Genomic DNA, 25904 nt, shown 5'->3' on the forward strand with positions numbered 1-25904 from the left:
TCTTCCCCTCCCTCTCTCCATTTCTCTCTGTCCTATCCAACAACAACAACAATAATAATAACTACAACAATAAAACAACAAGGGCAACAAAAGGAAATAAAATAAATTAAAAAAAGAAGATGTTTGGGTTTGATTTTTTTTTTTTTTTAAAGATTTTATTTATTTATTTCTGAGAAAGGTAGGAGGAGAGAGAAAGAAGCAGACATCACTCTGGCACATGTGCTGCCGAGGATCAAACTCAGGACCTCATGCTTGAGAGTCCAAAACTTTATCACTACGCCACCTACCAGATCACTTTTTTTTTTTTTTTGGTTGTTGTTGTTGAAGATTTTATTTATTTATGAGAAAGATAGGAGGAGAGAGAAAGAACCATACATCACTTTGGCACAAATGCTTCTGGGTATCGAACTCAGGATCTCATGCTTGAGATTCCAAAGCCTTATCACTGTGCCACCTCCCGGACCACAAAGGTTTAGGTTTTTTTTTAAAAGTTGCTGTCTCTCCTGGAGATCCGTGCCTGTGGTAGTTTGTCATTTTGCTGAGACAGGAATTTAAGAGGTCCACTGTGGGCTAGCTTGGAAGAGTACAACAGTCCGATGTTGCATCCTAGCTATCTCAGAGGGAGTCTGCTGTAGAGTTTAAGGCAACAGTGATAAAACATGATGAGAGAGAAAATGGCTTCTCAAAGAAAACCAGAAGATGAGGTGCTGCAAGCAAACGACTTTGAAGCAGAGAAAACAGCAGAGGGGCCGGACTGCTCCAAGGCACTCAGAAATGCAGGGAAGCTTGGCCTGGGGAGAGCTGGCAAGTAGAGAACTCGAGGGAATATGGTGCCTGGGAAGAGCTGCTTGGAATACAGGTAGCATGATGGGGCTGGGAAGGTGAGGCCTACCACACCTGATAAGGACCCGCATAAGGATCCCGGTTCCAGCCCCCAGCTCCCCACCTGCAGGGGAGTCCTTTCACAGGCAGTGAAGCAGGTCTGCAGGTGTCTATCTCTCTCCCCCCTTCCCCTCCTCTCTCCATTTCTCTCTGTCCTATCCAACAACAATAATAACTACAACAACAATAAAAAGACAACAAAAGGGAAAATAAAATTTTTTTTAAAAGGTCAGGTTCAAATAAAAAAAATCATCAATCCCAGTTAGTGAACCTATATTGTGTAATTATTACCTGAAGTCCACATTGTATTCAAATTTTTTGTTTTTACCTGATGTATTTTTCTCTGTTCCAGGACACCACTTTACATTTAGTCATCATCCATGGGCTTCCCTTGGCTATGACAGTTTTCATAAGACTATCCTGATTTTTAATGACTGACATTAAAAATGACTGAGGGCTACAGATCAGTTTTTTCTTGTCCAGTGTTTCCCTATTAAGACTTGTTAGTTTCCCTCATGACTAGACTGGGGAATAGGAATTTGGAGGAGGAAGACAAAGGTAACACTTTATTACATGGAGTTAGCACTGTTCAAGTTGCCCTGGCCAGGTTGCAGTATTGTGAAGTTATTTTGCTTTTTTTTTTTTTTTTTTTTGATATTTTACTCACTTATTTTAATGAGAGATGCAGAAAGATACAGTGAGACCAGCTCAGCTGTGGTTGGGGATTGAACCTGTGAGCCAGAAGACATGAACGTCTCTTTGAATAACCATTATGCTATCTATCATTCCAGCCCCTCAGAGAGAGAGAGAGAGAGAGAGCTAGAGATGTTCTCGACACATCTTACGTATTTCCTGTTCCAAATCCTACAGTCAGCCATTTTCCAAGGAGCGGCTCCTTTGTCCACAATAAATGCCAAGTTGTTGGTACTGTAGTATCCTGCTATTGTTTAGTTTATGCTAGGCATTCTCTGCTGACAGCAAGAAAAGGCCAGTGTGCTTACTAAGTGGTCTACGGGCACATAATCTATAAACGTATGACTGTTACAAGCTAAGCAGGCATTCATACTGATGTCTCCAACTTTTGCTCATTACTATGTAGTTTAACTTCTTTATTTTATCAGTAAATTCCTACACTTAGTGGTGGAAGTGGCCACACCCCCTTACCATTCCAATATGCATATGCAGCCTGTCTCCACCTTGCTGACATGGCATATAACAAAACTGATTTTTTACTGTAGACTAATTTATGCAAACAAGTGTTCCTGTAACATTTCTGGTCACAAAAACATCAGTTCACCTCAGGATTTGGTTTAGTGGGTTCAGTGCTGAACTTGAGACACTGAGATTCCAGGTTTGATCCTTGACATCATATATGCCAAACTGATGCTGGTTTTTTTTCTTCCTTTCTTGTTTATAAAGATTAAAAAGTCACAAGATTTAAAAAACCCAAAACAGTGGCAAGGGAGATGGTTGTGGCTAGAATGCTGGGTTTGCAGATCTGGGGCCTCAAGATTGATGGGGGCTGAGCGGTAGTGCCCCCAGTTACGTGCACATAGTACTAAGTATAAGGACCAGCAAAAGGATCCTGGTTTGGGCCCCTGGCATCCGGTCTGTGGGGAGAGGATGTTTTACAAATAAAGCAGATCTGCAGGTGTCTTCCTCTTTTTTTTTTTTCCTCCTGGCATCAGCTGAGCCATTGGCATTTTAGGCATCGCCTTCACTGGCATTCACAGACCATTGTGAGAGTAAACCATCACCTGCCCTTTTTTTTTTAAATATTTTTTTAGTTATTATTGGGTAGAGACAGAGAAATTGAGAGAGGAGGGAGAGGTAAAGAAAGAGAGAGACATCTGCAGCCCTGCTTCACCACTCATTAAGCTTTCCCTCTGCAGGTGGGGATCAGGGGCCTGAACCCAGGTCTTTGTACTGGTCCTTGGGCTTAGTACTAGGTGTGCCACCATCTCCCCTCCTCTCAATTTCTCTCTGTTCTATCCAATAAGATGGAAAAAAATGGCTGCTAGGAGCAGTGGATTCATGATGCCAGCACTGAGTCCCAGCAATAACCCTGGAGGGCAAAAAAGAAAAAAAAATTGATCCTGGGGATTGAATATGCCAGTACGCCAGAGAAATGGTCTGTTTCACTCTCACATTAATTAAGAAGTCTTTTTTTTTTTTTTAAGATTTTATTTATTTATTAATGAGAAAGATAGGAGGAGAGAGAACCAGACATCACTCTGGTACATGTGCTGCCAGGGATTGAACTCAGGACCTCATGCTTGAGAGTCCAATACTTTATCCACTATGCCATCTCCTGGACCATATTAATTAGGAAGTCTTTTAAATTCTAAGATAATTCTGATATTTAACATAATACAAAAACAAATCTGAGCATTTAACAACTATTAGTATTTTTTCATTCATTCAGTTTAGCAGACAGAACCTGCATTCAGGGCACCAGCCCTTGGAGACTGTGTACACTTCTGGGGGCTTGGGAGGTACCCGGAGAAGCCAGTCTTGGGGAGAATGTACAGATGCCTCTCAGTGCCCCTCAGTTTTCTCCTCATCAACTAGAGATGTGCTTTTGTGCAGTCTGCTTTAGCAGATTTGCTTCCTTAGAGTGGCTTAGGTCAGTGTCTTTCCCACTCCCTGAGGTTACTTCATGTATTTGTAATCCAGTTAGATTGCCTTGTCATCTTCGGCATGCTATCCTTGGATCACTCGACCTAAGTGAATGTTTAAATTTTTATACCTTAAGACTCACTCTCTGGGCTTTAAAGTTTTATGGGTATTTGACAAATGTATGCTGCCATGTATCCATTGTTGTAGCCACATACAGAATAGAACTCCCCTGTGCTCAGCAATCCAACAGACTGCCTCTCCCAGCGTCTGGCTAGGTAAGGTCTCTTAACTGTAGCTATAGTCTTGCCTTCTTCAGAAAGTCACAGAACTGGAATTATGCAGCATTTCAGACTAGCTTCTTTAATTTAGCTATATGCATTTAAGATTTCATGAAAGCCTTTTGGTAGTTTGATAGCTTGTTTCTGTGATGTGAACAGGATTGTAAAGCTGCTATAAATATCTGCATGCATTTTTTTTGTGTGTGTGCTTTCATAAGCTTTCAGCTCATACATTAGTCCCATAGGAGTACAGTTGTCAATTTATACGTTAAGATTACATTTACCTTTGTAAGAAACTGCCAGACTGTGTTTCAGACATGACCATATTGTTTTGCATTTTCACCAGCCGTGAATGAAAATACCTGGTAGTCTTTACCTAACCTTGCAGGTATGTTTTATTTACTTTTAGGGGCATGTTGCCCTTGTTGTTCTGGTTATTATTGTCGTTGTTGGATAGGACAGAGAGAAATAGAATGGGGAAGACAGAGGGGGAGAGAAAGATAGGCACCTGTAGACCTGTTTCACCGCTTGTAAAGCAACCCTCCTGCAGGTGGGGAGCCAGGGGCTTGAACCAGGATCCCTCCACCAGTCCTTGTGCTTTGTGCCATGTGTGCTTAGCCCATTGTGCTACCACCCGGCTCCCGTTTGGTATTTCATTGTTTTAATTTGCAGTTGCAATATTTATTTATTCCTTTTTGTTGCCCTTGTTATATTGTTGTAATTATTGTTGTTATTGATGTCGTTGTTGGATAGGTCGTGTTGGAGAGAAAAGGAGACAGGAGGGGAAGACGGGGAGAGAAAGATTGACACCTGCAGACCTGCTTCACCGCTTGTGAAGCGAACCCTCTGCAGGTGGAGAGCTGGGACCTGGAACCAGGATCCTTAAGCCGGTCCTTGCACTTTGCACCACCTGCTGTTTGCTGCTGCTATTTTTACCAGAGCTGCTTAGCTCTGACTTATGGGGTGTTGGGGACTGACCCTGGGATCTTTGGTGCCTTAGGCCTGAAAGTCTTTGCATAACCGTTGCTTATTTTTCATCTGAGTATCTTTCTTTGGTGAAATAACTGTTGAGATCTTACTGCGAATAAGAAAGATGAAAAAAGAGGACCAGAGCACTGCTCAGCAGTAGGATGACGTGGGGACTCAGGGCTGCATGTAGAGGCTCTTCAGAGGCTGAACTGCCTGACTTCTTGTCCTTAGGCTTTTTTTTTTTTTTTTAATTGATGGTTGACTGATGAATTCTTTGTATATTTTGGAAAATGGTCCCTTAGCAGACACATTTTACATATAATTTTTTTGTCTCATTTGTCTTCTAAATTGCTGAAGTCGTTCACAGAATTGTTTTTAACTTTATTGAAATCCAGTGTAACTAGTGTTATTCCTACATCTTGCTTTTGATCTTGTATGTAAAAACACTTCGTTGAATTATGATCACCTCAGTTCTCTGTTGTGCTTTCCTCTAGAAAACATAATCCTGCAACTTCCCTTGTCCTTTTAGTGCAATGACTAAAGTGACTTAGTGGTGATTATTTGAACTAGAATATATGGGACTGTTATTGATGGTAGCATTTCTATGGAAGTAGGGGAAATCACCGAGGTTAAGACTGGGGTATGTAAGTGCACAGCTCTTCAAATCTATCGGTTCATTGTGGTGGTTTGGCTGTATTGGTTCCCCCACAGCCTTCTGTGCAGGTGACAGTAATGGATGAGTGCCCATGTAGTGGGAGAGAAGTGCGTTTGCAAAGTTTTCCAGAAGCCTGCCTGCCTGCCTGCCTGTGTGGTTTCTGATAGACCAGGAACCTTCTCCCACCTAAAGCTGTCTTCCTTCCTCTCCCCAGTGGATGCCTCTTTTCCTAGCTGCCCTGAGCCATCAACCTGGGCCGGCTGTGCTGCAGCAGCTCCCTCCTTCACCAGACCCACCTCAGCTCTGTCTCTGTCACACCTGTGTTCAACCACACAGTGACTCTTTGTCTGGTGGAATAGAAATAGAAACCATGGTTCCCCTTTATTATATAAATATTTTACTTATTTACTTATTCATTTATTTTTTGCCTCCAGGGTTATTGCTGGGGCTCAGTGCCTGCACCATGAATCCACTGCTCCTGGAGGCTTTTTCCCCCCTTTTGTTGCCCTGCTTGTTTTATCGTTGTTGTAGATACTATTATTGTTTCTATTGCTGTCATTGCTGTTGGATAGGACAGAGAGAAATGGAAAGATGAAGGGAAGATGGAGAGGGGGAGAGAAAGACATCTGCAGACCTACCTCACTGCATGTGAAGCGACTCCCCTGTAGGTGGGGAGCTGGGGGCTCGAACCAGGATCCTTCCACTGGTTCTTGTGCTTTGCGCCACGTGCGCTTAACCGCTATGCTACCACTAGACTCCCTTATTTATTTATTTATTTTTAAATTTACTTATTCATTCATGAGGAAGATAGGAGGAGAGAAAGAACCAGACATCACTCTGGAACATGTGCTGCCAGGATCGAACTCAGGACCTCATGCTTGAGAATCCAATGCGTTATCCACTGCGCCACCTCCCAGAGCATTTATTTATTTTAATGAGAGAAATGCAGAGAGAGAACGACCAGAGAACTTGGTATATGGCCGTGCTGGGGGCTGAACTGACCTCAGAGCTTCAGGCATCAAAGAAAGCCTTTTGTACAACCATTATGTTGTCTCTCTTGCCCAAGCCCTGGTTGTGATAAAGAGTAGGTTATTTCACTAATTCTTAATTTTCTGCCTGCACCCCTTTTTTTAAAACCAAAGCAAGGATTAGGGTGGTTCTGATGATTGAACTTGGGACATTGGAGTGTCAGGCATGAAAATCTTTTGTATTACCATTACAATATCTCCCCTGCCTAAATCTTAGTTCCTAATGTCTGAAATATAATGTGGGGGGTTGGTAGAGGAAATAGCATAATGATTACACAAAGAGACTGTCATGTCTGAGGCTCCAGAGCTGCTGGTTCAATCCCCAGAACCACCCCAAGCTAGAGCTGAGCAGTGCTTTTTTTTTTTTGGGGGGGGGGCAGAATGATGGTAGTTTATTATTATTATTTTTTATCTTTATTGAATGGAGACAACCAGAAATCAAGAGGGTACGGGAGATAGAGAGGGAGCTAGAGAGATACCTGCAGCCCTGCTTCACCACTTGCAAAGCTTTCCCTCTGCAGGTGGAGACCGGAGGCTCGAACCCAAGTCCTCGAGCACTGTAACATGTGCACTCAACCAGGTGCACCACCACCCGGTTCCCCCCCCTTTTAAATATTTATTTTCCCTTTTGTTGCCGTTTTTATTTTTTTTATTGTTGCTGTAGTTGTTGTTGAGCTGAGGGCCTGAACCAGGATCCTTATGCCTGTCCTTGTACTTTGTGCCACGTGCACTTAACCCACTGCGCGACCACTCAACTCCCAAGGGTATTTTTTTCATGAAAGTTTCCATGAAAAAAATATTTGGGGGGGGATCGGGCAGTTGCACAGCAGGTTCCGCTCAATGGCACAAAGCGCAAGGACCAGCATAAGAATCCCTGTTCGAGCCCCTGGCTCCCCACCTGCAGGGGAGTCGCTTCACAGGCGGTGAAGCAGGTCTGCAGGTGTCTGTCTTTCTCTCCCCCTCTCTGTCTTCCCCTCCTCTCTCTATTTCTGTCTTATCTAACAACGACGACATCAATAACACTAATAACTACAACAATAAAAAAACAAAGGCTCACAAGTAGAACCTGAAATGGAATTGGCATATCGCACCAAAGTAAAAGACTCTGGGGTGGGAGTGGGTGGGTGGGGAGAATACAGGTCCATGAAGGATGATAAATGACATAGTGGGGGTGTATTGTTAAATGGGAAACTGGGAATGTTATGCATGTACAAACTATTGTATTTACTGTTGAATGCACAACATTAATTCCCCAATAAAGAAATAGAAAAAAAAAAAAAAAAAAAAAAAAAGACAAGGGCAACAAAAGGGGAAAAACAGCCTCCAGGAGCAGTGAATCTGTGCAGGCACTGTGCCCCAGCAATAACCCTCGGGGCAAAAAGACAATATATATATTTGGATGCCCAGGTGGTGATGCACCTGCTTGAATGCACACATTCCAGTGTGCAAGGACGCAGGTTCAGGCCCCGTCCTCACCTGTAGGGTGAAACCTTCACAAGTGGTGCAGGTGTCTCTCATCTTCGCATCTCTTTCTCTGTCTACCCATCCTTCCAACTTCTATGCCTCTATCCAAAATAAATTGTATATATAAATTTGAGGGGTGGGGTAGGTTGAGTGCATGCATCACCATGAGCAAGGATCTGGGTTCAAGCCCCCACTCCCCACCTGCAGAGGGGATGCTTCACAAGCTGTGAATCAGGTCTGCAGTTATCTTATATTCTTTCTGCCACTCTTATCTCCCCACCCCCTCTCAATTTCTGTCTGTCCTATCAAATAAAATAGAAAAGAAAAAAAGAAGTGGTCTGGGAGGTGGCACAATGAATAAAGCATTGAACTCTCAAGCATGAGGCCCTGAGTTCAATCCCCGGCAACACATGTACCAGAGTGATGTCTGGTTCTTTCTCTCCTCTTATCTTTTTCATGAATAAATTATTATTTTTTTTAACCAAAGCACTGTTCAGCTGGTTTATGGAGGTGCAGGGGATTGAATCTGGGACTTTGGAGCCTCAGACTTGAGTCTCTTTGCATAATCATTATGCTATCTACCCCTGCCCAATAAATAAAATCTTTAAAAAGGAAAAAGAAGGGAGTCGGGCAGTAATGTAGTGGGTTAAGCACAGGTGGCGCAAAGCACAAGAACCGGCATAAGGATCCCGGTTCAAGCCCCCAGCTCCCCACCTGCAGGGGAGTCACTTCACAGGTGGTGAAGCAGGTCTGCAGGTGTCTGTCTTTCTCTCCCCCTCTTTGTCTTCCTCTCCTCTCTCCATTTCTCTCTGTCCTATCCAACAATGATGACAACATCAACAACAACAAAACAAGGGCAACAAAAGGGAAAATAAATAATAATAACTTAAAAAAGAAAAGGAAGAAAAGAAAAAAAGAAAGGAAAAATGCCAACTGAATTTATACTGCCAGCACCAAGCCCCAGTGGTAATTAAAAATAATTTTCTGGGGAGTCAGGCAGTAGCGCAGCAGGTTAAGTGCACGTGGTACAAAGCGCAAGTACCGGCATAAGGATCCCGGTTCGAGCCCCTGGCTCCCACCTGCAGGGCAGTTGCTTCACAGGCGGTGAAGCAGATCTGCAGGTGTCTTTCTCTCCCCCTTTCTGTCTTCCCCTCTTCTCTCCATTTCTCTCTGTCCTATCCAACAATATCAGTATTAACTACAACAATAAAACGAGGGCAACAAAAGGAAATAAATAAATATAAAAGGAAGAAAACAAAATAATTTTCTAGGAGTCGTGTGGTTAAGCAGTGGGTTAAGCGCACGTGGTGCAAAGCGCAAGGATCGGCATGAGGATCCTGGTTTGAGCCCCCCGGCTCCCCACCTGCAGGGGAGTCGCTTCACAAGCAGTGAAGCAGGTCTGCAGGTGTGTTATCATTCTCTCCCCCTCTCTTCCCGTCCTCTCTCCATTTCTCTCTTGCCTATGCAGCAACGATGACATCAGTAACTACAGCAACAGTAAAACAAGGGCAACAAAAAGAAAATAAATATTAAAAAATAATTTTCTTTTTGTATGTACTTTTCAAACTGGAGAACAGAACACAGATGAACAGTTCATGAACTCTAACCAGTGGCTGTTAAAGTGGGACTCCTGGCTAGGCCCTGCCCAGACCTAGAGTCTGAGATCTGTTGTAACAAGTCTGATACTGGTACACACCCAAATTTGAGAAGCAGTGTACATATTGTTTTGATAGTTGAGACACAGAATAAATGAAAAGGTTAACAGTGTTTCTTAAGTGTGTCAGAAACCATGGCAGAATGTTGACATTGAGAGTTTTGTTTAAAACCAATACCAACCCTAGGAGACTTGATGAATGATTTTATTTAGCACTTTTTATTTTTTGTACTACCTAATAAATGCTTAGCAGTGGACTTTGCCTTCATTCATTTTGTGAGCACAATCCAGGATATATAAATCAAATAAATACCATCAAATGATATTTTCATAAAAGGATTATAGCATTTATGTTGAATTTGGCGTTAGATTCAGTTTTAGGATAATTTGATTTGCATTTTTTTTTCTAGAATTGTACTTGGTCAAAATGAGAGGCATCATTATGAATTGGGCCATCTGAGTTCATGAAGGAGCCCTTTTTGTTGGGATTTTGCCTGAGAAATAAAGATATCCATTGTAAACTTGAGGCCAAAATAATTCACCTTAAATGAGTGTAGTTTAGTGGCCCTAAATTACCTCACCCATCCATGTGGCTCCACTTTTACACCTTTAGTTCTATAATTCTTGGAAAGCACCCACTCCAACCCCTGAGTATCTGCTATAAAAACAAGGTAATTATAAAATACAGGCTCAGTGGGTAGATAGCATGATGTTTATGCAAAGAGACTGAGGCTCTGAAGTTCTAGGTTCAATCCCCCAACCTACCCCACTACCACTGTAAGCTAGAGCTGAGCAGTGCTCTGGTAAAAGAAAAGAAAAAGAGAAATAAATAAATAAGAGCTCAGGGCAGTGATGCAGCTAGTGAAGTGTGTAGGTTACCATGCTCAAGGACCAGAGTTCAAACCGCCCTCCCCCTTGTTGGGGAGAAGCTTCATGAGTGGTGGAGCACACTATAGGTGTTTCTTTCATTTATTTATTTATTTATTTATTTATGAGAGAGAGAGAACCAGACATCACTCTGGTACATGTGCTGCCGGGGATTGAAATCAGGACCTCATGCTTGAGAGTCCAATGCTTTATCCATTACACCACCTCCTGGACCACTACTATATGTGTTTCTTTCCCTCTGCCCTTCGCTCAGCCTATTTCTGTATCATAATAGATCTATCGATCTATCATATAAAAGTAATAAATTACAAAATAAATCAAGCAATATCATTTTTGTAAAAAAAGAAAGCTTAAAGTACTATAAGTCTGCACTAACTTAATTGTAGAGATAGGTTCTTGGAAACTAACTTTAAGTGAAATGACCATAGGCTAATTGAGACAATCAGTTGTTAAGCTCCTGTGCATAATTTCTGATTGAAAAACATCATTGAGATTTATAGACCCAAAATACTTCTAATATCAAACAGCTATTTATAATTATTCATTGTCCAATCTGCTTATTAGACTTTGGGGTCTCAGGTGGTTGACTCTTCAGGAACTAACCTTAGACAGAGTACCTTCAATCACTCTGACTGGTTCAGGTTGACATACCACTGAATCTGTCTAGCGTGCAGACAGACCCTTGGGTTGTGAGAAGAACTTGGAGTCCCCCTGAGGAAACCTATACAGGCACTGGCCTCCATAAGACTCTCAGCCATGGCTGGCCACTGTGCTAGTAAAGTGTTGTCCAGTTAAGGGAGTTAGAGTCAAAGTTTCAGAAGCTAGCCGGCAAGGTTCACATTGGCATATGTGGTGATGGTGATTGAACTTAACACCTCAAGCTTGCAAGTTTAGTGCTCTACTTGCTACACCGTCTACCAGACTGTTGAGGACTTGTTATAAATTAATACACAAAGAGGGAGCTTTGTCCATTGTAACACTCTTAGAGATGCAAGATTGATGCAGGATTGTATTTTGTTGTCTTCGCTGGGCTGGCTTCACTAGACGACCCGGGACTCATGGCTGGGTTGTACGCAGTATCTCTTTATTCATGCAGGACGCAGCACAATCTATACCAACCTAAGCTAAGCTAAACTCAAAACTACAATCTTGTCCTTATAAATATACTAGCCCAGTAGGGTGGGAACAGGATGCAACGCAGAAAGGGTGGAGAGAAAAGTGACTGGTGAAAATCAGGGTATGACAAGGAGAGGGGGTGGAGCAGGCAAGAATTCTACCACTGAACCACCAATGCCCTGGAGGGAGGGTGGTGCTTGTTAACAGAGGTTATGTAAATAGAATGACATGGTTATGTAAATAGAATAGTGTTAAGCAGGGGGGATTAAACTAATGAGACAGAAGGGGTTTTTAGAAGCATACCAACAGTATTTAATATTCCAGATATGGGTAAACAACATGGGATTCTATATGGGGATAGCTGATCTTTGAGTTTTGGTATTTTCTTGAAATTGGAAATTTTTATTACCTGATTTTAAGAAAGCTTAATTTCTTTGGGCTCATTTGATTTGTAAAATAAAATGCTGTTTCATAGTAAAATAAAAAAAAGGGGATAAAAAGAAGGGAATGAAGTTCCATTTAGCTCTGATTAGAACACTTGAATTCAAGCACAAGGACCAGCATAAGGATCCCGGTTTGAAACCCGGCTCCCCACCTGCAGGGGAGTCACTTCACAGGCGGTGAAGCAGGTCTGCAGGTGTCTATCTTTCTCTCCTCCTCTCTGTCTTCCCCTCCTCTCTCCATTTCTCTCTGTCCTATCCAACAACGACAACAACAATAATAACTACAACAATAAAACAAGGGCAACAAAAGGGAATAAATAAATAAAATAAATATTAAAAAAAAAGAACACTTGAATTCTACATGGGAGGGCATGTTATTACATTTGCTAACTGGAGGTGATGATGCATATTTAAGTTACTTTATTGTTTTCCTCTGTAGATCATGGGAGGGAAGTGGTTGCTGTGTGTGTTTTTGGCTCTCGTAACAACTGCCGTCCTGGCTCATGAGGGACATGATGATGATATGATTGATATCGAGGATGACCTTGACGATGTCATTGAAGAGGTGGAAGACTCCAAAGCCAAACCAGATGCCAGCACTCCTCCATCTCCAAAGGTTTGAAGCAGTCTTTGAATCTCTTCATTTTACCTCTTGAGATCAGCAAAGGATGAAGGCCAACTTGGATTCTTTTTATAAAGGGAAAGCAGAGTTTGCAAAAGTCCTTCATTGATGTCTCAGGCATTGATCTTATTTGTTCCGTCCTGTCAAAGACTCGTTTTATATCCAGCCATTAGAGTTTGGTGATAACTAACTGAAAGCAAGTAAATAGAAGTAGATTATTTTTCTTTTTTTAAAAAAGATTTTATTTATTAATGATAGCCGAGAAAGAACCACACATCACTCTAGTACATGTGCTGCTGGGGATTGAATTCTGGACCTCATGCTTACGGTCCACTGCACCATCTCTTGGACCACAGAATTCTAAGACAGGAATATTGCTGAAAAAAAATCTTTTTTTTTTTTTTTTTTAAAAGATTTGTTTCTATTTATGAGGTAAATGAGAGAGAGCACCACTCTGGCACTTGCAGTGTTGGGGATCAGACTCAGAACCCCAGCTTAAAAGTCAGCTGTCAGCCATTGCACCACCTCTTGGGCTTGAAAATTTCTTAATTCTTAACTCATTTTCATGTTTAATGCAGGTCACCTACAAAGCTCCAATTCCTACAGGGGAAGTATACTTTGCTGATTCCTTTGATAGAGGAACTCTTTCAGGGTAAGTGTTCATTAAGGGAAAAAAATCTTAAGAGGCAGCCATCGTGTAAACCAGATAAACTAAAAAGGAGATCCCTCTTTGGATAGTACTTGATATGATAGAATATCTGTTTTGTGCCCATTTAGGAAAACAACCTTTTATTTATTTATTTATGAGAAAGATAGGAGGAGAGAGAAGGAACCAGACATCATTCTGGTACATGTGCTTCTGGGGATTGAACTTAAGACCTCATGCTTGAGAGTCCAGTGCTTTATCCACTGTGCCACCTCCTGGACCACTATTTATTTATTTGTTTTTATTTTTATTTTTTTAAGATTTTATTTATTAATGAGATAGTAGGAGAGAGAGAGAAAGAACAAGACATCATTTTGGTACATGTGCTGCCAGGGATTGAACTCAAGACGTGACTCTTGAGAGTCCAATGCTTCACCTCCTGGACCCCAGGAAAAGAAACAGTCTTTTAGAACATAGAGTTTTACTTATGCATTTTTATCATCTCTACCCTAGATTTTTTTCCTCTGAGAATTATTTTTCTTTTTAATTTTTCTGGAGTTATTTCAGGACTGTGGCACTTTTTTCTTATGCTTGTCCATTGAATATAGTCTATGATTACTGAGAGATAAAATTAAAACTTCAGGGAGTCGGGCTGTAGCGCAGCGGGTTAAGCGCAGGTGGCGCAAAGCACAAGGACCAGCATAAGGATCCCGGTTCGAACCCCGGCTCCCCACCTGCAGGGGAGTCGCTTCACAGGCGGTGAAGCAGGTCTGCAGGTGTCTGTCTTTCTCTCCCCCTCTCTATCTTCCCCTCCTCTCTCCGTTTCTCTCTGTCCTATCCAACAACGACGACAACAACAATAATAACTACAACAATAAAACAACAAGGGCAACAAAAGGGAATAAATAAATTAAATAAAAATATAAAAAAAATTAAAACTTCAAAGTATAGAGTATAAACTAGGCTAAGAAGAACTGGATAGAGGATCCTGTTCCTTTAGTTGATGCATTGTTTTCACAGATCAGCTATCTTTTGGATCTTAATTTGAGGGTTTGTCTTAATTACAGGTGGATTTTATCCAAAGCTAAGAAAGATGACACTGATGATGAAATTTCCAAATATGACGGTGAGAGTTCCATGTGATTTAGATATAATAGCAGATAGAAGTTTTGAAAAGAATGACGCATTTCAGCACTTTTTCTTGAAAGTTTGGCCATTGTTGTGTGTCCCATTGTATTTTACAAGGTTGGATCTACTTAATGTTTGCTTTGTGTCATAAAATAGAAAGATAATCTACCCTAAGTTAATATATATTGAAAATGAATGTTCTTCTCTAGGCATATGTTTGGGGGTTTATTGTTTCAAAGACCATCAGAGATATAATTGAGTGGAACATTTTTTTGTGTGTGTGTGTGTGGTCCTGTAGGAAAATGGGAGGTGGATGAAATGAAGGAAACCAAGCTTCCAGGCGATAAAGGACTTGTATTGATGTCTCGGGCCAAGCACCATGCCATCTCTGCTAAGCTGAACAAGCCCTTCCTGTTTGACACCAAGCCTCTTATTGTTCAGTAAGTGAAGTACTTGCTTCATAAAAGCCTTCTATGAAGTGTGAGTGTCTATAGAAGACACATTATAAAGCTACTACGCTGAAAATAGGAGAACAGCTTTATGTTTCAGAAGAGATTTTGGGGTATATTTAAACAAATAAACTGTCAGAATTTTTTTTTTTTCTGCACATTAAATTATTTTGTAACAAACTGGCATGCTTTCTTCTGATAGCAAATCAACTTCTGGCATTTGGAAATAGTATTTACAGGGACTCTGCTTTACTAATTGTTTAGGTGGGGCTAGGTAACCGTTCAGAAGCAACAGAGGATGAATTATTCCAGAAGGATAAACTGACACCCTGTCGTACAGCTTGTGACCAAGAGGGGGAAAGGGAAGTGAATTGAGAAATTTTGTCTTTTATTACGCCATAATGTGTTTTTGTTCTTTGCTTTGAAATTAGGTATGAAGTGAATTTCCAAAATGGAATAGAATGTGGTGGTGCCTATGTGAAGCTGCTTTCTAAAACTTCAGAGCTCAACCTGGTGCGTACTTCCTTTGATTTATATGCCTCCCTCCCCACAATTATCTTTTGAAAAAATGTTACAGAAAAGGAAAGAAAATTGTGTAAGAACTGTAAAGGTGGTTGAATATTGACTTTGGCACTACTGTGCCCATTTAAAAAAAATTTTTTTTTTTACACATTTCTATTATTGGGTAGAAACAGAGAAATGGAGAGGGGAATGGAGATAGAGAGGGAGAAGGAGACCTGTAGCCCTGCTTTATCACTTGTGAAGCTTTCCCTCTGCAGGTGGGGACCAGGGGCTTGAATCAGGGTCCTTGTGAACTGTAGTGTGAGCGTTTAATCAGGTGTGCTATAGCCAGGCCCCATACTGTGCCTTTTAAAAATACTTACTTTATTTTTCTAAAAATAAGTTTATTTTCCCTTTTGTGCCCTTGTTGTTTTACTGTTGTAGTTATTGTTGTTATTGATGTCGTCCTTGTTGGACAGGACAGAGAGAAATGGAGAGATGAGGGGAAGACGGGGAGAGAAAGACAGCATCAGACCTGCTTCACTGCCTGTGAAGCGACTTCCCTGCAGGTGGGGAGCCAGGGACTTGAACCGGGTTCCTTCAGCCGGTTCTTGGGCTTTGCACCATGTGCGCTTAACCCACTGTGCTAACGCCCAGCCCCCAAAAATGCTTTTGGGGCTGGGTGGTAGCACAGGAGGTTAAGCGCACATGGCATGAAGCACAAGTACTGGCAGAAGGATCCAGGATCCAGGTTCAAATTCTCAGTTCCAAAAAATAAATAAATAAATAAATAAATAAAACCAAATTCTCAGTTCCCCACCTGCAGGGGGTCACTTCACAAGTAATGAAGCAGGTCTGTAGGTGTCTGTCTTTCTCTTCCCCACCTCGATTTTTCTGTCCTATCCAACAATAACAACAGCTATGGCAACAATAACAACAACAAGGGCAACAAGATAGGAAAGGTGGCCTCTAGGAGCAGTAGGTTCATGGTGCAGGCACCCAGCCCCAGCGATAACCCTGGAGGCAAAAAAAAAAAAAAACCTTACTTTGCCACCAGGATTATCACTAGGGGGTTGTTGCCTGTACTGCGATGTCTCTACTGCTCCCAGTGAACTTTTATTTTCTTCTATAGCGACAGCACTGTTCCACCACTGACATTCTATGTCCTGGTATGTGTTGATATGTGCACTGTACTGGGTATGCCACCTTCCAGCTTCTCTGCGCTCTCTCTCTCTCTCAGCTTTATTTATTTATTAATGAGAAATTTAGGAGGAGAGAATGAATTTAATATCACTCTGGTGCATGTGCTGCCGGGGTTTGAACTTGAAACCTCATGCTTTAGAGTCCAGTGCTGCTTTATCTAATTTACTATGCCACCTCTCGGACCACTTTTTTTTTTTTTTTAACTGAAATGACTGTCAAAGCATTTACTCCTGATTTCTGTTTTGTGTCATTTTTAAGTTCTGGTACACATATTTTTGCATTGTGAAAGTAACAAATCACTGTCTACGGATATGGACTACTTTGGTTTTTGAAGTACTGATAGGGCTGACAAGGTAGTTCACTGGGCTAGTGTACCTGCTATGTCCTGCGCACAAATCAAGCTCAAACCCACCAAAAACTTCACTGGAGGAAGCTTTAGTGTTGTGGGATCTGTGGCTCTCTATCTCTACTTTGATGTGAAACTCAGCTTGGACAGAAGCCAGGGTGATGATTTAAAATAAAAACAAAAACATACATTCTGACATAAAACATCCTGATAATTTATAATTTTTGGTTATCTGGTAATTCTGGTCTCTATAAAGCTTCATAAACTAGTCAGTGTTTTCTTTAATGTGACACTACTTTATTTGGTATTTTATTAAAGGAAAATCACACTTTTGAAAGATGCTTGGAAATACTTAACTGTGTTTTGACTGACTCACTTAAAACCATCTTTGTTTTTGCAGGATCAGTTCCATGACAAGACACCTTATACGATTATGTTTGGACCAGATAAATGTGGAGAAGACTATAAATTACACTTTATCTTCCGTCACAAAAACCCCAAGACAGGTGTATATGAAGAAAAGCATGCCAAGAGGCCAGATGCAGATCTGAAGAGCTATTTTACTGATAAGAAGACACATCTTTATACATTGAGTAAGCAAAGCTGTTGTTATTATTTTTAAATGTTTATTATTATGCCTCACAAGGTTATCCACTTCTTGGCAGCCATTTTTTTTTTTTTTCCATTTTACTGGATAAGACAGAGAGAAGTTGAGAATAAAGAGGATAGACACCTGCAGCCCTGTGTCACTACTTGTAAGGTGACAAACCCTCCCCCCCACCCCTCAGGCTGGGAGCCAGGGTCTTGAACTGGAATCCTTGCGCAAGTCCTTATGCTTGCTGCTGTGTGCATTTAATCCGGTGCACCACTGCCTGACCCCTCTCCCTAATTTTTTTCTTTTCTTTCCTTTTTTTTTGTACCAGAGCACTGTTCAGCTCTGGTTTATTGTGGTAAGGGGGTTTGAACCTGGGACTTTGGGACTTTGGGGCCTCAGGTTTGAGTGTCTCTGCATAACCATTATCCTATCTACCTACTATCTTTTTTTTTTTTTTTTTTGTCATCAGGTTGATTGCTTGGGCTCCATGCCTGCACCCATCCAGTGCTCCCTGTGGCTGGTTCTTTCTTTTTGATAAAGGGTGAGAGACAGAGAGCTAGGGAGAGAAAAAGAGACACCAGCAGAGCTCCACTGCTTGTAAAGCTTCCGCTCTGCAAGTGGGAATCCAGGCCTCAAGCCCAGGTCCTCATTCATGTTTGCAAGTATAACAGTCCCTAATCTCTAATTTGAAAGTCTTATGACACTATACACTTAATCATCCTTTTAACTGGAAAATAGGAAGATTATACCTTGGAAAAGACTTTTATGCCTGTTGTTAAATGGGAAACGGGGGAATTTTATGCATGTACAAACTATTGTATTTACTGTTGAATGTAAAACATTAATTCCCCAATAAAGAAATAAGTTAAAAAAAAAAAAAAAGACTTATGCATGAACTGAGAAATAAGGTTTGAGGTGATTTGAAGAAAAAGTTTTTAGGGTGGGGATAGCTAGCATAATGGTTATGCAAAGAGACTCTCATGCCTGAGGCTCCAAAATCCCATGTTTAATCCCAAGCCAGAGCTGACTAGGGTTCTGGTTAAAAAAAAAAAAAAAAAGAAAGAAAGAAAAAAGAAGCTTTTATATCATGTAAAGAACTGCTTTACATCTCCCCCCCTCTCTAGTTTCCTCCCTTTGTCTATTCATTTGTTGATAAAATACTAAATAATAAGAGTATAGTATCCTTTAATTGAATTTTTTTTATCTGCTCAACACCTAACTAGTTGAGTTTCATGTGGACATTGGAATGGTTTTATTTATTTTAGGTAGAGATGCTGGGGAGAGTGAAAGAGACCACAGCATCAAAGCTCCCTTCAGTATAGTGGGGGCCAGGTTTGAACCTGGGTTTTGCCCATGGCAAACAGCACACTATCCAAGTGATTTATTTATATATTTAATTTTTTGCCCTTTTGTTGTCCTTGTTGTTTTTATCATTGTTGTAGTTATTGATGTTGTCGTTGTTGGATAGGACAGAGAGTAATGGAGAGAGGAGGGGAAGGCAAAGGGGGAGAGAAAGATAGACACCTGTAGACCTGCTTCACTGCTTCTGAAGCGAATCCCCTGCAGGGGGGGAAGCTGGGGGCTCGAACCGGGATCCTTACACTGGTCCTTGCTCTTCAAGCCATGTGCGCTTAACCTACTGCACTATCACCTGACCCCCCTATTAATTTAATTTTTACCTGATGTAATAATGGTCGATAAGACCGTAAGATAAGAGGGATGCAATACCTCACAACCAAGGATTTATTTTGCTGGCCCTGGTGCTAATGATTTTTTTACCCCCCTCCAGGGTTACCATGGGCTTGGTGCCAGCACTACGAATCCACTACTCCTGGTGGACATTTTTCCCATTTTATTGGACAGCAAAGAGAGAAATTGAGAGAGGAGGGTGAGATAGAGAGGGAGAGAGAAAGATAGATACCTGCAGTTCTGCTTCAGCATTTGTGAATCGACCTCTCCCTAAGGGTGTGGAGCTGGGGGCTCAAACCCGGATCCTTGTGCTTCATACTATCTGTGCTTAAGAGGGTGCCCCAGGGGAGTCGGGCGGTAGAGCAGCCAGTTAAGTGCACATGGAGCAAAGCCCAAGGACCGGCGTAAGGATCCCGGTTCAAGCCCCCGGCTCCCCACCTGCAGGGGCGTAGCTTCACAGGCGGTGAAGCAGGTCTGCAGGTGTCTGTCTTTCTCTCCCCCTCTTTGTCTTCCCCTCCTCTCCATTTCTCTGTCTTATCCAACAACAACAATAATAACTACAATAAAACAACAAGGCCAACAAAAGGGAATAAAAATATATATATATATATTATATATATATATATATATATATATATAGAGAGAGAGAGAGAGAGAGAGAGAGAGAGAGCGCCCCAGCACTCAGCCCTGGTGTTATTTATCGTTAGCTGTACCACTAGGTCTGCATCTGCACAGTTTCTCTATTCCTGGTAACATCTTTGTTGTTGTTGTTTGTTTGTTTGTTTTAAACCAGACTACTACTTAGCTCTGGCTTGTGGTGGTACAGGGTATTGAACCTGTGACTTAGGAGCCTCAGGGATGACGGTCTCTTTGCATAACCATTATACTATCTATCCCTACTCACCTCTCTTTGTCTAGCTCTCTCCTTTTTAAGATTAGAGGTTCGGAGACATGGAAGAGAGAGTGAGAAAAAGGAGAGACCCTATTCCACCACTTGTGAGACGTCTCCTGTGAAATCATTTCCATTTTTATTGGATAGGACAGAGAGAAATTGATAGGGGAGGAGGAGATAAGAATGGAAGATAGACACCTGCAGCCCTGCTTCGCCACTTTTGAAGCATCCCCCCTTCAGGTGGGGAGCCGGGGGCTTGAACCTGGATCCTTGTGTGAGCCCTTGTAGTTAGTACTACTATGGTTTAGCAGGGTATGCCATCACCCGTCCCACTGGTTTTTTTCTCTCTCATTAATAATCAGTCAGCTAGAAATCGAGGGTGGGGGAAAATAGGGAGAGAGAGAAAGACACCTGCAGCACTGTTTCACCCCTCTCAAACTTTCCCCCAGAAGGTGGGGACCTGGCTCAAACTTGCATCCTTTGCATTGTAGCATGTGCTCAACCAGGTGCACCTCTACCCAGCCTGTACTGTGAGTTTTTCTAGGGTAGTACACATTGATGATAATATTGCTAATATTTGTGATCATGGAGCACAGTGGTCTGATGTTTTCTCATCAACAATATTCTGAGTTATGTTGTGACCTGTTGGACTGATTGTTGCCTATGAAGCTATAGATCTAGATGATAGCATTAATCCCACTTAAGATAACCTTTGTGGACTTAAAACTATATTTTAATTTTCCATTAGACTTCAGAAATATAAGCACCCATGAGTAACATGGAGTTTAAGAACCATGAGTCATGCAGTAAAAGTTTTGTGTAACTTAAAACTTGGTATATGATAATAATAGCAACTAAAAGAAAGAAAATAGGCCTTTTTTTTTTTTTCCTACAGGGTGATTATACTAAACTTATTTGTTTGATATTGTTGTGAAACTATTTGTGTTGGGCCAATATTGCATTATTTTTTTTCTTTGGCTTTCATTTTTTATTCATGGGGGGCATGAAAATCAGAGCACCATTCTCTCGGGGTGCGTGGAACTGAACCTGGGGACTTAGGCACACAAGGAAAGATAGCTTTCTTTTTTAATATTTATTTATTCCCTTTTGTTGTCCTTGTTGTTTTATTGTCATAGTTATTATTGTTCTTGTTATTGATGTCGTTGTTGTTGGATAGGACAGAGAGAAATGGAGAGAGGAGGGGAAGACAGAAGGGGAGAGAAAGACACCTGTAGACCTGCTTCACTGCTTGTGAAGCGACTCCTGCAGATGGGGTTCAAACTGGGATCCTTACGCCGGTCCTTGCACTTTGCACCATGTGTGTTTAACCCACTACACTACCACCCGACCCCTGTAAAGGAAAGATTTCTTTCTTTCTTTTTTTTTGTAATATTTATTTATTTATTCCCTTTTGTTGTCCTTGTTGATTTATTGTAGTTATTATTGTTGTTGTTATTGATGTCATTGTTGATAGGACAGAGAGAAATGGAGAGAGTTGGGGAATACAGAGAAGGGAGAGAAGACACCTGCAGACCTGCTTCACCACTTGTGAAGTGACTCCCCTGCAGGTGGAGAGCCCGGGGCTCGAACCGTGATCCTTAAGCCGGTCCTTAAGCTTTGTGCCACGTTCGCTTAACCCACTGCACTACTGCCTGTCTCCCAAGGAAATATTTCTTTTTTTTTTTATTTTTAATATTTAGTTTATTTATTTATTCCCTTTTGTTGCCCTTGTTGTTTTATTGTTGTAGTTATTATTGTTGTCGTCATTGTTGGATAGGACAGAGAGAAATGGAGAGAGGAGGGGAAGACAGAGAGGAGGAGAGAAAGATAGACACCTGCAGACCTGCTTCACCGCCTGTGAAGCGACTCCCCTGCAGGTAGGGAGCCGGGGTTCGAACCAGGATCCTTGTGCTTTGCGCCACCTGCGCTTAACCCGCTGCGCTACCGCCCGACTCCCCCAAGGAAAGATTTCTAACTGCTGAGTCACCTCCCTGGTTTTTGTTTTGTTTGTTTTTTAATTGTTACTACCTGAAGTTTTTGTGGTATGAAACTTTTCCTGCCATTTGTTAATTCCTAAATACCTTAGGATTTAGCATTTATGATTTACAGATAAGGAAAGTAGGATTAACTTGTCTATGGCACCAGGTTCATGTCTGGAGTCTGAGCCTTTACTCCATGGTTCAACTTCCCGTCAGAAGTCCCAATCTTTGTGTTGTGGTAAAGAGCTTGCCATGAGTGGTTCATTTCTCTTCTGTAAGTTGTATTTGATTTTTTTTTTCAGTCTTAAATCCAGATAATAGTTTTGAAATATTAGTGGACCAATCTGTTGTGAACAGTGGAAATCTGCTAAACGACATGACTCCTCCGGTAAACCCTTCACGTGAAATAGAGGACCCAGAAGACCAGAAGCCTGAAGACTGGGATGAGAGACCAAAAATACCAGATCCGGATGCCGTTAAGCCAGATGACTGGTGAGTTTTTGGTCTAGTCTTTGAGTGCAAGCGAGCTTTTAATTTCTTCTCCCTTTTTTTTTTGGGGGGGGGGGTAAGTGGAGGAGGGGTGTGGACTGCTGGTAGAGCATTTCCGTCTGCAGATTGAACAAAAGGTAAAATTGCAGGCGAGTTCAGCTGAAAAGGAGCTATTGGATTGTGGAGGGAGATAGCATAATGGTTATGCAAACAGATTCATGCTTGAGGCTCCCAGATCCCATGTTCAGTCCACTGCACCACCACAAGCCAGAGCTGTTTTGGTTGTTTATAAAACAACCAAAAACAAAGACACTTAAAAAAAAAAATGCTGGGAGTCAGGCGGTAGCGCAGCGGGTTAAGTGCACATGGCACAAAGCGCAAGGACCGGCTAAGGATCCCGGTTCAAGCCTCTGGCTCCCCACCTACAGGGGCATCACTTCACAGGCAGTGAAGCAGGTCTGCAGGTGTCTTTCTCTCCTCCTCTCTGTCTTCCCCTCCTCTCTCCATTTCTCTCTGTCCTATCCAACAACGACGACAACAATAATAACTACAACAATAAAACAACTAGGGCAACAAAAGGGAATAAATAAATATTAAATAAATAAAGAAAAAAAATGCTTTATATACTTGTCCAAGTCACAGAATGCTGAATTTGATGGTGCCGTTTGTGGTAACAAACTTCGAAACTCTTGGCCAGGCTTCTTTTCAGTTCTTCTGTGATTTCATTCATTCATTCTTTCTTTCTTTCTCTCTTTTCTTCCTTTCTTTATTATTGGATAGAGACAGAAAGAAATTGAGAGGGTAGGAGGAGAGAGGGAGACAGACACCTGCAGCCCTGCTTCACCATTCAGAAAGTTTTCCCCCTATAGATGGGGGTTGGGGAGACTTGAACCTGGGTCTTTATGCACTGTAATTTGTGTACTTAACCAGGTGTAGGTGCCCCCTTCTGTGGTTTCATGTTTAAAGTTGCCATTCTGAAACTTTAATCATGGCATGAAAAAAACCTTTTCCTTATTTAAACAACATAGAGAACATCTCTGCTTCATAGTGAGCACTAGAATACAAAGCCACAGGACCCACCAGCTACCCACACAGCTCCCAGTGCAAGTGTCAATCATACCAGTAAAGTTGGCTTGTTGTGATAGGGCTCCTATCATATTTACCTTTGGAGTGGTTTCTGGAACAGAGCAAAGCAAAGCAAATCAAGACCGGAAAGTGGGGCTAAGAAGTAAGTGTTGGGCCAGACAGTGCCACATCCGGTTGAGCGCGCCTTGTGCAAGTACCCGGGCTTAAGCCCCTTCTCTCCACCTGCATGGAGGATACTTCATAAGCAGTGAAGCCGATTTGTAGGTGTCTTTCTTTTTTTCTTTTTCTCTCCCTGTCTCCCCCTCCCTCTCATTTCTATGTGTCCTTTCAAATGAATGAAAAGAAGAAAAAAAAATAAAGGCCACTGGGAATGGTAGATTTATAGTGTCACCACCAAGCCTCAATGGTAACCCTAGTGGCAATAAGAAAAAATTAAATTAGTAAAAAGAGAAATGTCATGGCAGTCCTAGTTGAAGAATATTGTGTGTGAAAAGGACAGCAAGAGTAAGCTTAACCCATATGAGGAAAATTGAATATACGCGGTCTTTCGTGTAGAGTACAAATTGGAGAGTGATGAGAAAGAAAACATTGGATATGTGTGGCCATGCTGGTGCTCCACTCTTTGCTCAGAAAGGGAGTAAAGAGAAATAATAAAACTGGTCTTCCTGTGTTAAAGCATCCTCCTACATTTAGCACTAAATTATATTTATTTTTCCTGTCTTACACTTACGTGTACCTGCTGCACTAGTGTGAATGGGCTCGGGGTGAGAGTGTTCAGTGTAAAACGGTCAACTGAACGTTATATAAGTTTTCATCAAATCAATTCAAAACTAGTGTAGTTTGCCGTGGTGCAATGGACAAAGTGTTGGATTCATAAGCATGAGGTTCTCAGTTCAATTCCTGGAATGCATGCACCAGATTAACACCCTGGTTTTCTTTCTCCTTCACCCCCAATAAACTTTAAAAAGTACCTTTAAATAGAGGCCAGGGAGATGGCACAGTAGATAAAGCATTGGACTCTCTCAAGCCTGAGGTCCTGAGTTTGATCCCCGGATACACATATACCAGAGCGACGTCTGTTTCTTTTTTTTCCTTTCCGGCCGTAAGGATCCTGGTTTCAGCCCCCGGCTCCCCACCTGCAGGGGAGTCGCTTCACAGGCGGTGAAGCAGGTCTGCAGGGGTCTATCTTACTTTCCCCCTCTCTGTCTTCCTTTCCTCTCTCCATTTCTCTCTGTCCTATCCCAACAACGAATGACATCAACAGCAATAATAACTATAAGGCTACAACAACAAGGGCAACAAAAGGGGGGAGGAATATATATATATATATATTCTATATAGATATCTATCTATATATATATGCTAATATATGAGGAAAATTGAATATATATATAATTGAATATATTAACTGGCTTCGTTCATTTAACATAATGTTTTCAAGGATTGTTGAGGAATGTGTTCATACTTCATTCAGTTTCCCTTTCTGTTTTCCCCTCCTCTCTTGGTTTCTTTTTGTCCTATCAACAACAATAGCAACAACAGCAGCAATAATATTAGTAACAGTGGGAAAAACATGGCCACCAATAGTGGATTCTTGGTGGAAGCTCTGAGCCCTAGTGATTCACCCTGGAGGCAAAAAAAAAAAGTTTTTTTTTGGGGGGGGGGGCTGAAGATAGCATAGTGATTATGTAAAAAAGACTTTTTTCATGCCTGAGGCACCAGTGGTCCCAGTTTCAATCCCCAGCACCACAGTTAGTTATAGCTGAGTAGTGCTCTGGGTTTAAAAAAAAAAAAAAGGTTTTTAAATTGATCTTACTTACTGAATTATATGAAGTAGATGGGCACATATAGTCCAGTTTATATAAAGCTTTAAATGCTAGACCTTTATCAGATATGTGAGTTACAAATATTTTCTTTAAGGGTAATACAATTTTTTGAGATTAAGCAAGAACTAAAAAAAATTTGTTTTCCTTTATTGGGGGATTATTGTTTTTTTTTTTTTTTTTTTTTTATCCCTTCCCCAAGGGGGGGGGGATTATTGTTTTACATTCAACAGTAAATAGTTTGTACATGCATAACATTTCTTAATTTTCCATATAACAATACAACCCCCACTAGGACTTCTGTCATCCTTTTCCAGGACCTGTATTTTCCCCCCATCCCACCCACCCCCCACATACCCCCAGAGTCTTTTACTTTGGTGCAATATACCAAGGAACTAAATATTTTTTAGACTGTCCTGTTAGAGGTTCCATAGGTAGGACCATGCACTGTGAGTGTCTG

At 41.5% G+C, this 25904-nt stretch overlaps 1 protein-coding gene and 1 non-coding gene across 2 annotated transcripts in view; one reads left to right on the forward strand and one right to left on the reverse strand.

Annotated features, from left to right (window-relative positions):
- The window catches only part of CANX (calnexin), a 49979-nt gene that overhangs the window by 11998 nt on the left and 12077 nt on the right, over positions 1 to 25904 (forward strand). The window contains exons 2-8 of the mRNA XM_007527119.3: positions 12436 to 12612; positions 13197 to 13270; positions 14332 to 14390; positions 14691 to 14832; positions 15273 to 15354; positions 17292 to 17484; positions 22349 to 22538. Coding sequence (XP_007527181.1) covers positions 12439 to 12612; positions 13197 to 13270; positions 14332 to 14390; positions 14691 to 14832; positions 15273 to 15354; positions 17292 to 17484; positions 22349 to 22538 — 914 coding nt within the window. The 5' untranslated portion in view covers positions 12436 to 12438. The remainder of the gene's footprint in view (positions 1 to 12435; positions 12613 to 13196; positions 13271 to 14331; positions 14391 to 14690; positions 14833 to 15272; positions 15355 to 17291; positions 17485 to 22348; positions 22539 to 25904) is intronic.
- On the reverse strand, positions 2558 to 2644 carry LOC132540610 (small nucleolar RNA SNORD35). Its single transcript, XR_009551801.1, has one exon. It is a non-coding gene; the product is annotated as a small nucleolar RNA SNORD35 (small nucleolar RNA).

The sequence above is a fragment of the Erinaceus europaeus genome, chromosome 9 (genome assembly GCF_950295315.1).
Source record: "Erinaceus europaeus chromosome 9, mEriEur2.1, whole genome shotgun sequence".
In the NCBI taxonomy this organism is placed as follows: Eukaryota; Metazoa; Chordata; class Mammalia; order Eulipotyphla; family Erinaceidae; genus Erinaceus; species Erinaceus europaeus.